Source organism: Elephantulus edwardii, unplaced genomic scaffold, assembly GCF_000299155.1.
Source record: "Elephantulus edwardii isolate Elephantulus edwardi_28Jun2011 unplaced genomic scaffold, EleEdw1.0 scaffold00002, whole genome shotgun sequence".
Taxonomy (NCBI): domain Eukaryota; kingdom Metazoa; phylum Chordata; class Mammalia; order Macroscelidea; family Macroscelididae; genus Elephantulus; species Elephantulus edwardii.
The window spans coordinates 39,960,450-39,974,163 of record NW_006399752.1 but is presented as its reverse complement, the minus strand read 5'-3'; the positions used below and the strand labels follow the sequence as shown (position 1 = coordinate 39,974,163).

The 13,714-nt window shown below is 40.6% G+C and overlaps 1 protein-coding gene across 1 annotated transcript in view; it reads right to left on the bottom strand.

Moving 5' to 3' along the window:
- Nucleotides 1-9,009: 9,009 nt before the first annotated feature.
- Nucleotides 9,010-13,714, bottom strand: part of LOC102873139 (alpha-1-antichymotrypsin-like) — a 24,222-nt gene continuing 19,517 nt past the window's right edge. The window contains exons 3-4 of the mRNA XM_006879196.1: nt 11,244-11,394; nt 9,010-9,252 (exon numbers count right to left, since the gene is read on the bottom strand). Coding sequence (XP_006879258.1) covers nt 9,010-9,252; nt 11,244-11,394 — 394 coding nt within the window. The remainder of the gene's footprint in view (nt 9,253-11,243; nt 11,395-13,714) is intronic.

Below are 13,714 nucleotides of genomic sequence, written 5' to 3'. Positions count from 1 at the left end.
CAGCAAGTAGAACTCTTTGCCCTAAGTTTAAAATCATTGAAATATTTTTACTGGTAAAAAAGAAAAAAAGCAGATTTAAAAATTCTGCTGCCAAGTTTCCTTCACATACAGATAGGAAAATTTTATCTGTGGCAAATTTACACGATTTTCAACATCACTACACAGCCATGGAAACCCACCAAGGATATATTTTCTAAAGGTTTTTCAAAGCATGAAAATTATTTTTGTTGTTGTGTTTTATTTTTATATGTTACTTTCTCATTCATTAAGTCTTGCTTTTATATCAAAGAGATATTTGGGTTTTGGAAATGATATCTACTTGTCATCATAAAAAGAAAGCAAAATAAAAATGGAATTTCAGCATATTGGATATCCCTGTCTTATGTAAAAGAAAAAAAATGCTCAATTCATACTTTGGGTGTGTTACAAGGATGGATTGGTTCTTGGAGAGGGATATCATGCTTGGAAGAGGGGAGAGACAGAAAGAGAGGGAGACTCTTGATGAGATGTATTGATTCAGTGACTGTGGTAATGAGGGTAGATGTGTCAAAGGCAGTAAAGTTGGCGCAGAACAGAGCAAGTTTCAGGGCTCTTGTACATAGGATTGCAGCGACTCGATGGCACATAACAACATAACAACATCTTTAAAAATCAGAACCCTTCCAAGGGCCCTGAACCAAACAAGACATTTTGGGTTTTTTGCATGTTGTCGGCACCTTTGGCTTCATTTCTTGATTTCTTACAAAGTACTACAAAGATTTCATTTCATACCTTCTTCTGAAGCTATTAAATGTATGGGCAATACTTTTTAAATCAGGACTTTCAAAATGACTCCCTATTTCTTTAGAAGCCTTGTAAAAATTTGTTTTTAAAAGTTTGTGGTTTTTTAATACAATTAAATATACAGGCACACATGCTTTTATTTTCTTCATTTTATTGCCATTGGAAGGTATGGTGGGTTTTACAAGTTGAGGGTTTGTGGAAGCTTTATGTCAAGGAAACCTAGCAGGGTGTCTCTTTATGGGGTGTGCCCACTTGATATCTCTGTGTCTAATTTTGGTAACTTTCACAGTATTTCAAATGTATTTTTAATAGTCCTTCTGCAACCTTAATAAGCTACATTGTAGTCCATTCATAATTTTGTATGTCCTGGAAAACCAGACATACCATGTGATTTACTTTATTCCCATATTTCTTTACTGTAGTGGTCAGCAGAGAGGAACATGAGCTCTGTCTGCACCATTAACTGTAAAAACAGGGAATATTTTTATTAATTTCAATGAACATTTACAAAAATTTTGGATTTCCATTCATTCATTGTTGCACTTTTCTCCCCACCCACCCCACCTCCACCCCCAGTTCGCTCTTCTCCTTGAAAAGCAAAAGAAAAACTTCTCCACCCCCACCCCGAGTATACTCCACTCTGCAACCCTCATTCCGGACTCTTATGATAATCATAATGCCCTAAAATACATTACTTTTAAACTCTTCTCTCCCTCATCGGCTTCAATGCAGTAAACATAATTTATCCAGTTTTTCTCAGTCTTACCCCCACCCTGGTGTCAGCCTCATTCTACAACAGTGGCACCAAACAGTATTTGTCCTTTTGTGATTGAGATATTTCACTCAGCATAATGTCCTCCAGGGTCACCCATTTTGAATAATATTGCATGAGTTCCTAAAAACAGGGAATTTTTTTTTTCTCCTCAAGCTTTTGAGGCCAGGATAAAATAAGGGGGTCAGCAGAGCCTGTTCCCTCCGGAGGCCAGAATGACGCTCTGTGTTTAATATTCATAAAGAATACAGGGTTTTTTTGTTTTGTTTTTTATTTTATTATTATTTGTGCATGTACTGCCAAATCAGATCTGACTGGTACAGGAGGAAATTGTCCCTCCTTCTCCAGCAGAGCATCTGGTAGATTTGAACCGTTCACCTCTGGGATTGCAGTAAAGTATACAGTTTTATTGTGATATTTTATTTATTGCTGTGCTCTGGAAGCAAACCCTCACCATTTCTGAGATTGTAGATACTATCTTGTAGCTTGCCTACAGATGAGAGATTTCATGAAGTTACTTCCCTAAGCATATCCCAGAGTCCTTTGTGTATTCTAATCTAGACACATTTCGCATCTGCACTTACATTCCTTCCCCATTAAAAAAGATATTGTTTAATTTTAATAATATGTTGTTGTTTTGTGACTCATAGATATCATGTGAACAACAGAGCTGAACCCTGTGCTATAAGAAAACCCTATGGAAGAAATTACTTAATGCTGAAAAAACGTGTGTTCTTTGGTGCATCATTTTTTCCTTTTAAAATTAATTTTAATGATCGTTTACAGAGACTTAGGGTTTTCATTCATTCATTGTTGCACTTTTCTCCCTGCCCACCCCCGTCCCCCTAATTCCCTCTTCTCTTTGAAAAGTAAAAGTCTTTCATTGTTTTGCAATCCCTTCCCCCAAGTCCACTCCACTGTGCAGCCTTCATTCTGGACTCCTGTCATGACAATAATACCTAATCATATATCCCTTTTAAACTGTTCTCTCCCTCATCTGTTGCAATGCAGTATACATTACTTACCCCCTCTTTCTTCTTTTAGTCTTGCATGAGTGTGCACCTATGCTCACACACTCTCACACACAATTTAAGTATAATTCATTAGTATCTGAGATGCCAGCAGGCAACCTAATTGGAGATGGATTATAACCATCAGCATGGTCATTGAGCATGAGTGCAAACTTCCCATGTGAAGAAGTTGTTCAGAACAGCCATATTTGCTGATGACTGTTTTCCCTTTATTTTACTGCCTATTATTTCACTGTTTCAGCCCATTTCCACTGTGACCATGGTTATGGAGGTTTTTACTTTATACCACTATTGAAGAAAAAAAAATTCGAAACGGCTTCTTCTAGTTCACTGATTACCATCTCTTTCTTCATCTGGGTTCTGGTTATTTAAATAAATTATGATTGTGAATAATTAATTGAATGCATACTATTTTCTTTCTTTTTTAAATTTATTATTATAATTCATTTTAATGAAAATTTACAGAGATTTTGGATTTCCATACATTCATTCATTGTTGTACTTTTCTCCATGCCCACCCCTCCCCTCCAGTTTGTTCTTCTCTTTGAAAAGTAAAAGAAAAATTCTTTCATTGTTATACAATCCCTCCTCCCAAGTCCACTCCACTGTGCAGCCTTTGTTCTGGACTCCTGTCATGACAGTAATACCTAATCATACATACCTTTTAAAAACTTCTCCGTCTCATCTGTTTCAATGCAGTATACATAATTTATCTCATCTTTCTCAGTCTCCCCTCAACCCCTATGTCAGTCCCATTTTACAACAGTGGCACTATGCAATATTTGTCCTTTTGTGACTGAGTTATTTCACTCAGCATAATGTCCTCCAGGGTTATCCATTTTGAATAATATTTTATTTGTTCCTTGTTTTTCAATGCAGCGCAGTATTCCATTGTGTGAATATACCACATTTTCTCTATCCATTTGTTTGTTGATGGGCACTTAGGTTGTTTCCAGCTCTTTGTTATTGTGAACAAAGCTGCGATAAACATGGGTGTGCATATATCTGCTTGGATGTCAGTTATGGTCTCTTTGGGGTATATTCCCAGTAGTGGAATTGATGGGTCAAATGGTATCTCTATTTGCAACTTTTTGAGAAAGCGCCATACCGCCTTCCACAGTGGTTGCACCATTTTACACTCCCACCAACAGTGAATTAAGGTTCTTGTTTCTCCACAACCTCACCAGCATTTGAATGCACCCTATTTTCAATTGCTTGGTATGCATATGAAAGTTGGACAATGAGTAAGAAAGACTGATGTCTTTGAATTTGGTGTTATTGAAGAACAGGGAATATGCCATGCATGGTTAAAAGAAGAAATAAATCCATCTAGGCCTGTATGTGTGATTGGCCTTTGGTCAGAGGTACAGAGAACCAGCAGCATATGGAGAGCCTGGAGTCTGGTGGCTAGAGCCCTGGTGAGAAGGGGTGTAATATTTGCAGGATTCAGCTGACTCCTGGAGAGCAGAAACCCTATTTCTTTCTTTCCCCAACACCCTACCCTCCATATCAGAAAAAAATATTTGCTTTCTAAAAAGCCTCAGGACCGTATAGTGAATCCCCATGGCTAGGTTGATACTTGCCATATGGTAGAAGGAAGAGTCTCATCACTCGGAATCAAACCAAACCTGGTACATCATAAACTTCACCTTTTCCATGAAGTCTCCTCGACTTTGTCCTTTCAATTTCTTGCTCCTTTCAATTTACTTGTTTGGAGGCTCTGTAACTATGGTTACTTACTTTCAGGCTGCATCATGTTACTGTGCACAGGTCAACCTTTCTCCTTCCTAAGGTCAAGGTCATTAGATGCACCTGTGTGTTCATGCTCTCTGTCTCCCGCCTTCCTCTCCAGCCATGTTGCCTCTTGTCTTTACCCCCTGGCACACCACTGTCCTCACACCACCCATCATCATGCTGAATTCCATGCTTTGCTGGGCATTCATTCACACATGCTTCCCCCTCTGATATGCTCTGCATCACTACAAACTTATGTCTTTAAACACCTCCTTTCCATTCTGCTCACATCTACTGTCCTGTCCTCAGGAGACTTGCCTGGGCCCCCACTACTACCCCACCTACAGCATGTCCAACAGAGCAGGTCCGCTGTGTGTGGCTAAAGGTGGTTCTTTGCCCAATCCCTCATTACTTTGCCAACGGAATTGTGAGGTCTATGAAGATAGAGGTCCTATGTTTTTTGGAAGAAAGCGCTGATGATATATTTTGGGGGGGCGAGGGAATCAACAGTTTTCCATGACCCATGTGAGGTCATTATGGGCTTGAGTTGACTCAGAGACACTTGAGCTAAATCTCAGTAAACAAGTGAGAATGAATAGAGGGATTCAAGAGTGCAGGACCCAGTTTAAGCCTTCTTCTTCCTATGACTTATTCTATTTCTCCTCCAATCTGTAGACACATCTAAGTACAGATGAGCAAGGTGTGTGTGAAGAATGTGGCTAAAACTCTCTGTCTTCTTCTAAGCCCATTTTACCACTAACTTTCTGTGAGTGTTTCGCCAATATCTGTCCCTTTCTGGAAGGGAGTGTATAGCTATACAAGTTCAGGTAGAAAGGCTACTGGGAGGGCTTTCCCATACGCAAAACCACAGCAAGACATCATCTACATCTGCAGCTCCCAAGTGGAGCAACAGTTAGCACACTTGACTGCTAACTGAGAGGCCAAAAGTTCAAGTCCACCTAGAAGTAATTTGAGAGAAAGATCCAGGGATCTTCTTCCAATAATCAGTCACTGAAAACCTATAGAGCACAGTTCTACTCTTCAGACATAAGCTCCTCAGAGTTGGAACCCTGTCACCACGACTAGGACAGGAGAGATGCCTGTGTCTGGGAGATAGTACATAAAGGTGATTCACCTTCTAGTGGTAAAGCTTTAAATTGCAAGAGTGCAATTTAATTTGCAGTGCGGCAAAGTGTCCACTAGAAGGCATTGTGTGATTCGCTTATTTCAATCGCCTAATTGACACACTTGGGGACTCTTTAACGTGCAGAATCCCAGTCCCAGCTACATCATCTGCACTGTTATGATTCAAGATATTTTTTGGGAAAGTTTGTGATTCTGCACTTTTATTTACTATTGGTCCCAGAGATAATGCTTTGAGGAATGAAGGTCTTGGGCGCAAGACTGCTGAATTCTTCAGTCTTCCCTCCACTTCTGCAGTCTTATGCCTTGTGGTATGGGTGTGGTTTCACAAAAGAAGCAGGATTCACTTTCAGAGGAGGATCACTGCCCTGCCTGTAACAAGCACATGTCCAGCACATCTGCAGACTCAAGGGTTCCCAAATACTATAGTCCGGGCAAAGAGAGCGCCTGATCCTAGTTATCAAAGGAACTGAGACAGGAAAGTGTGACAACACAACAGAGTATAGACATTTCTTTCCCTATTCAACTGTGGTTATTGCTGCTGTTGACTATGAGTTGATAGTGACCCTATGAACAACAGATCTGAAACTTACTCTATCCTGTGTCATTCTCACCATCTCTGATATTCTCAAGCCCATTGTTAAAATACTGTTCAAATCCATCTTGTTGAGGGTCTTCCTCTTTTGTCTCTGACCCTCCACCTTTCCCAATATGATGTCATTTTCCAATGACTGGTCCTCCTAACAATATGCCCAAATATGTGAGACAGAGTTTCACCATCTTTGTCTTTAAGGATCATCTTGGTTGCACTTTCTCCAAGACACACTTACTTGTTCTTTTGACAGTCTATAGGTTTCCTCTCCTCCAACATCACAATTCAAAAGCATCAATACATCTGACATCTTTGCTTATTGAACAACTTTCAGATGTTGTGGTTGTTGATTGCCTTCCTGTCGAGCATGACTCATAGTGACCCCATGAACAAAAGGCCTGAAGCCCCTCTACAACCATCGACATTTATCAAAGTTCACAGAGTTTCTGGAGGCATGTTGTTTAGGAAGTGGATGCCACTCCTGCTTCCACACCTGTCATAGTATGTTATTGTTGTTATGTGCCATTGAGTCGCCTGTGATGTAGAAGAATTAATTAAAAAGATGATGGTTTTGATCGAGTCGTCTTAGTCCTTTAACTGGCATCCTTGCTCCTCAGCAGTTGGAGAGGCACTTGAGGGTAGATGTTTCCAATGCAACACATCTTCTGAGTTCTAGCTTGCTTTTACCATCGATGTTGATCCAAGTAAAGTGAAATAATTAACAACTTTAATCTGTTTCCTATCTCTTATGATGTTGCCTATTGACTCAATGCTGAGGATTTTTATTTTCTTAATATTGAGATGCAATACATATTGAAAGCTGTATTCTTCAGTCTTTTGTAGCAAGTTCTTGACAAAATCTTCCTCACTTTCAGCAACCAAGTTTTTTACATCTATGTAATACAGGTTGTTGACGAGTCTTCCTCCAATCCTGATTCCTCACATTCTTCAGAAAGTGCAGTGTCTAAAATGATTTGCTCAGCATACAGTTTAGATAAGTAGGGGGAAATGATACCATTCAGATGCATATCTTTCTTGGTTTTAAACCATGCATTGTTCACTGGCTTTATTCATACAACAGCTCTTGGCCTACGTAGAATTTTTGTATGAGTACATTTAATGTTATGGTATTTGGGAATCTTCTCAATGTTAGGCATAATTTTCTGTGATTCACAAAAAAGCCTTTGAATAGTCAATAAAATAAAAGGGTGTGGTTGGTTGGGTATTTTTTTTATGATCTTCATATTTGAAACCCTAGTGTGTCAGTGATAAAATCCCTGACTGATAACTAATCAGCCAGCAGTTCCAGGCCACATCCTTCCAGGAGAAAGAGTGGCAGTCAGGATTGTATTCAATAAAGATTATATACAGCATTTAAAATCCTACCAGACAGATCCACTCAGATCTGTGGAGTCACTGCAAGTTGAAACTGGCTCAACAGCAATGGTTTTTGGCATTAATCCATGGAAGCAGGTCATCAGGCCTTCATCCTATGCATGGGTTTGAATTGCCCACTTTTAGATAGTCAGTTGAATGCAAACCTTTTTGACACACACAATCTATTCCAATGCCAAGGAATGTAGAATTGTTTTATTAGGACTCAGATGCTTTTGATAGTTTCCTTTCCTTGTCTCACCTCCTCAGACTTTGGCCTTTTTTGCTTCTCCCTGATGGACTCAGGTAACACCTTTATCACAGAGGTTTATAGGGTCACCTAGAGGGGAGGCCCTCACATTTCTCACCATTTTCTTGTTTATTATTGTTGTTGTATGACATCAAGTTGGAACACTTTGAGAGATAGATATAGATAGCAGAAACAGAGACAGAGACATAGGTATAGATATAGATATAGATATAGATATAGATATAGATATAGATATAGATATAGATATAGATATAGATATAGATATAGATATGTTGTTGTTGTTAAGTGCCGTTAAGTGAACGCCTGCTTCCAAGCTTATATTGATCTGTGAGCTCCACCAAACACTGTCCACCATGGGTAACCATTATCTCATTTGACACATCAGTGTCACAGTGTTCAGCATCACAGTAACCACAAGTTACCTCTGTACAGCAAATGGACAGACCAGTGCTATACCACTTAGAAGAATGTTTGACAAAAAACAATTAAAACCAGGCCTGAGGAACGCAGATTAAAATCACCCACCTTTGGCTTGGTGGCATCACTTTCTACCCATGAGGCCCACAGAGCTCTCTCTATGTTGGTGGTGGTGTTGTTAAGTGCTGTTGAGCTATGGATGACTCACAGCAACCCTATGAATTAAAGACCTGAACACTTGTATAACTTTCATCATTTCTCGAAGTTCAAGGGTTTTCGGAGGCAAGCTATTTCGGAAGTGGATGCCACTCCTGCTTCTGAGGCAGTAAATCATATGAATCGAGATCACCCATCCTTCCCCTGAAGAGAAGCTAGTGGATTCAAACTGTATTTGAGATCCTAAATACTTTTAAATATGCAATATAGCTTCTTACCACTAACTCCTGTACTTGGCCACCCACTCCTTTCCTCCTTCTGTTTTAAATACATTTTATTTTGCTTCCCTTGTAGAGTCTTGAAGCAAACAAGTTCAGACTATTGAACAGCCTGTTATAAGTGTATTGACTTTGTCATGTAGAGAGAGGCAGGGGCCCTCGGCTGGCTAAGTGATCATTCAAGGGGCTTCACTTTGGAAGATAAGCAGCCCTGAAAAGTTGAAGTCAAGACCAGTGTAAAAAGCCATCAAAAAGCAGTCTGATTCAGTAGGAAACTGATTTATTTTCCCAGGAGACCTCAGAACCTCTGCAGGGAACACACAGCTTGTTGTGCATGTCAGGAGACACTTAGAGTCACTGTCACACAGTCATTGCTGCCCTACTAAGGATGAGCAGATGGGTAAGGAGAATGCCATGTCTGCATAAAGGACAGACTGCAATCAGACAAAGTGCTGGCCTCATTCTTGGCTGGGTGGGGCTCCATCACTCTGAAGGATGCTCTGGGCTTTCTGAGGGTTGACGAGTTTACCTTCAAAGTAGATGCTCCCATCACCTCTCAAGAGGGTCAACAGAAAAGGTCTGTTGAAAATCAAGGCATTTGGTTGGCCTATTTTTGCAGAGAAAGAGTTAAGCTTCTCTCCTTGGGCAGTAGCTCCCTCTGTGCCCTCCTCAGCAACATTAATCACAGCCTTGTGCACCATCTGTGGGGACACCAGAATGTTAATCACCAGGAGCAGGAGCAGAGGCTGAGAGCAAGCAGTCGTCCTGGCTTACGGTAGCTCAGAGAACATTGACCACACATCTATTACATCTACTGCTGGCTGCCAATGGTACTGCTGATTATTATATGTGGTCATTTCATCTTCTAGCCCTGTCAGCTGGTTTGCATAATTCCATTGCACAAATGTGTAAACTGAACCTCAGAGTCTGTGAGTGATTTTCCCAGAGTGATGTAGGCAAAGAGTTGGGGCAGCAGTATCCAGATTATCTGAGCCCAGAGTGTGCGATGTCCCCCAAACATCCTCCTTGTAACCTTTGAGCAGCAGATCCACTCCAGCCCCACTGGAACGAACAGAGAAGCACACACTTCTTTTAAAGACCCTACATCGATTTCTGGCTCTCTCCTTCTTCAGCTTAAACCTCCTGAAGCTGCCAATAACTTTTAGTAAGACGTGGATTAAGGATCAATATCAAGAAGACAAAGATTCTCACTGCTGGGCCAGTTGGCAGCATCAGGATATATGGTGAAGAGATTGAGATTGTTCACAGCTTTAGTTTGCTTGGCTTCACAGTCAACACTCTTGGCACCAGCAGTCAGGAAATTAAAAGACGTATTGCCATGGGAAAGTCTGCTGCTAGGAACCTCTCCAAAGTTCTGAAGAGCAATGGTCTCACTCTGGAGACTAAAGTGCACATGATAAAGGTCATGGTCTTTGCAATCACTTGTTATATATCAGAGAGCTGAACAATGACTAGGAAGGATAGAAGGAGAATTGATGCCTTTGAGCTGTGGTGCTGGAGAAGAGTATTGAATGTACCATGGACTGCTAAGAAAATGAACAGGGTAATCCAAGAGAGGGTTAAACCAGGCTGCTCCTTGGAGGCAAGGATTCTGAAGCTTCATCTGACATACTTTGGACATGTTGCAAGGAGGGACCAGTCTTTAGAAAGGGATGTCATGCTTGGGAGGGTGGAGGAACAGCACAGGAGAGGAAGACTCTCTATGAGGTGGATTGATTCAGTGACTGGAGTAACTGGGGTAAGTGTGTCAGAGATGGTGAAACTGGCACAGGACAGGGGAGGGTTTAGGGCTGTTGTACATAGGATTGCTATGAGTTGTAGGTGACTCGATAGCACATAACAACAACAACAACAAGTGGCTTTTGGTTCTGGTCTACTAGATCCCTCTCCTCACAAATACACTGTCCCTTTTGGAAGGTGGGTGCAGATCTTAATGCACTCCATGGAGTGAGTGCATGGCGCAGATTGGGGTATGGATCAGTGGCCCCACTTTTCTGGCTGCTCTGTCCTTACTCATGTATACTGAGGTCCCATGTCTCCACTGTGCTTGAAATGCATTTTTACCATAATATTCACATAACTTCAACCCCTTATTTCCATTGAGTTTATTCCAATTCATAGCACCACTATAGGATAGAGTAGAATTTCTTGATAGAGTTTTCAAGAGGTAAACTTTTATGGCATTATACTGTTCATCTTCCTCCCATTGAGCACCTGGTGGGTTTGAACCACCAACATTTTTGTTAGCAGCAAGAATTTTCTTTTAAACATGGTGTTACAAAGATTCCTCCTGCTAAATGCACCATCAATTATTATCTAGTATCTGTCATGTCAAGAACTTCATATCAGCTAACAATTATTACTTCATTTTATAGATTAAAACAGTGACGGGTGAAAAACTTGATTTATTCATATCAGACAGTAATAACGTTGTGAGGATAGGTTTCTGTGTTCCATTATATTGAAAGGAAGCTGGACCTTGTATTCAAACTGGTAGTAGAAGTTAGGTTAACTAGCACAGTTGTTCTAGTCTTGGGGTAGAAGCTAGGTAGGGACATCAAAGAAGAAATGCAGTTACATACAAGCCTTCCCTATTTCCTAAATGTCCCCTTGGTCTTCATCATTTGAGTTTAGATGCAGAAGATGAGATGTTCAGAGTTTAAAGACTTACCTGGGAAACCATCATATTTTTAGCTCCTGTGATTCCTGACAGGTCAGCGTGGTAGGTGAAGACTTCCCTTATGCCCAACTCGGGGAGGACTTCTTCCAGATTATATGTGCTGGATATAGAAAACCTGGGCAGATGGAGCTCATCTATCATACTAGAGGGGGAAAAAAAAATCTCTCAATTCCTGCCTGATTTAGTGCCCACCTTATGGTCATGCTAACTTCAACTCCCATCTGTTCCTTTCTTGATGGAATATGTAACCCTTATTTCTCACTGTCTGGTTCAAAATCAGGAAAGGAGTATGTCAGGGATGTGTCTTGTCTCCGTATATTTACAATCTATATTCACAATAAATCATCAGGGAGGCTGGATTTTATGAGGAGGAATGTGGAATCAGGACTGGAGGAAGACTCATCAACAACCTCTTTTATGCAAATGACACAACCTTGTTTGCTGAAATGGAAGAGGACCTGAAGAACTTGTTGAAAAAGGTCAAGGACTGTATTAGTCTTCAGTATGGATTGAAGCTCAACATCAAGAAGACAAAGATTTTCACCACTGGACCAATTGGCAGCACTATGATAGATGAAGAGATTTAGGTTGTTAACAATTACAGCTTGCTTGGTTCCACAGTCAACTGCTCTTGACAACAGCAGTCAGGAAATCAAAAGACAAATTGCACTGGGGAAACATGCTGTCAGGGACTTCTCCAGAGCACTAAGAGAATGTCAGTCTTAGAGACTAAGGTGCACTTGATCCAGATCATGGTCTTTGTAATTATTTACTATGCATTAGAGAGGTAGATAATGAACAAGGATGATAGAAGAAGAATTGAGGTCTTCAAGTCGTGGTGCTGGAGAAGAGTCTTGAACATACTGCCAAGAAAACAAATAGATCTGTCTTGGAGAGGGTGAAAACATGTTTCTCCTTGGAGGCTAGGATTTTGAAGCTCCATCTCATATACTTTGGGCATGTGGCCAGAAGGGGCCAATCCTTGGAGAAGGACATCATACTTGAAAGGGTGGAGGTACAGCACAGAAGAGAAAGACCAGGATGAGGTGGATTGATACAGTAGTACCTGAGGCAATGAGGGTAGGTGTTTTGGAGTCAGTGAGAATGGTTCAGGACAGGGCAGGATTCAGAGCTGTTGTACATAGGGTCACTATGAGTTGCAGTTTTGTTTGTTGATCTCTAACAAATTTGCTTCTTAACTCATTAAGTATCCATTCGCATCTGTGAATTCCTGTTGGGGGCTTGAATTCTATCCCCACAAGATGTTCTGAAATAATAAATCTGAAAATGATCTTATTTGACAATAGAGTCTTTGCAGGTCTGATCAAGTTAAGATGACATCACATTGGATTTAGAAAGATCCTAAATAAAATGACTCATGCCTTTGTAAAGAAAAGGACTTTTAGAAACACAGAGCTACATAGACTGGTATGCAAAGAAGGTCATATAAAAAATGGAAAGAGAAACTAAAGTGTTATGTCTATGGTAAAGGAAAAATCAAGAATTGTCAACAAGCACGAGGCAAGTAAGAGGGAAGCATAGAACAGATTTCCATTATAGCCTCCAAAAGAAACTGATACCCCATTCTGTAGTCTGTGCCCTGAAATACTGATTTGCCTTTCCTGTCTATCTTGTGTTGTTGCCCTGACTTCTATATCTAGTGGATTGAACTTCCTATTTGTCTAGAATCCACAGTTTCCACCCACCCACCCGCTCTTCTCCTCATCTCAGGCACCACAGCTCTTTTCTAGATGGCAGCATTAGGACACCAGATGACCTTTTGTGTCCAACCCTGCCCTACAGTTTATATCTTATTCAGCTAGGTTAATCCCGTTAACTCAATATTCAGATCACAGTACTCCTGGGCTCAGTACTCTGCGTTAATTGTGCTTCATTCAGACAGAATCAAGCAAATATTCCCTATATAACTTGCCCCACTGCTTGGACCTCTTACTTCTCTCCTAATTCCTTCTCACTCTGTCCCAGATACACTGAACTCCTCATGGTTTCCAGAACATTCTGAAATCACTCTAGATCTTGAAGCTCTGTACCAGCTGTTCGTTCTTGAAGAGTTGCCTCCCCTGCAAAAGATACCTATCTCTTTTTCCTCACCTCTAGCATACAGTTGCTCAAACATTGCCATGAGAGTAACTTTATTCATAATTACAAGCTACTTCCCACTCAAGACTTCCTGATCCCTTTAACCTGCTTTACTTTTCATCCCATGGCACATTTTGCTTTCACATGTACTTGTTTATTTCTTTATTACTTCTATTCCAAGGGATCTTTTCCAGTCAGTTGGCCAAGTGGTTCTTCTCCAGATTTCTTGGCACAACTTGGTGAGCACGTCCAGGGCAGCATCTGTTAACTGAAATATGCCAATTGGTATACCATCTATTCCTGGGGCCTTATTTTTTGCTATTTCCTTCAAAGCAGCCTGAACTACTTCTTTCATCACCATA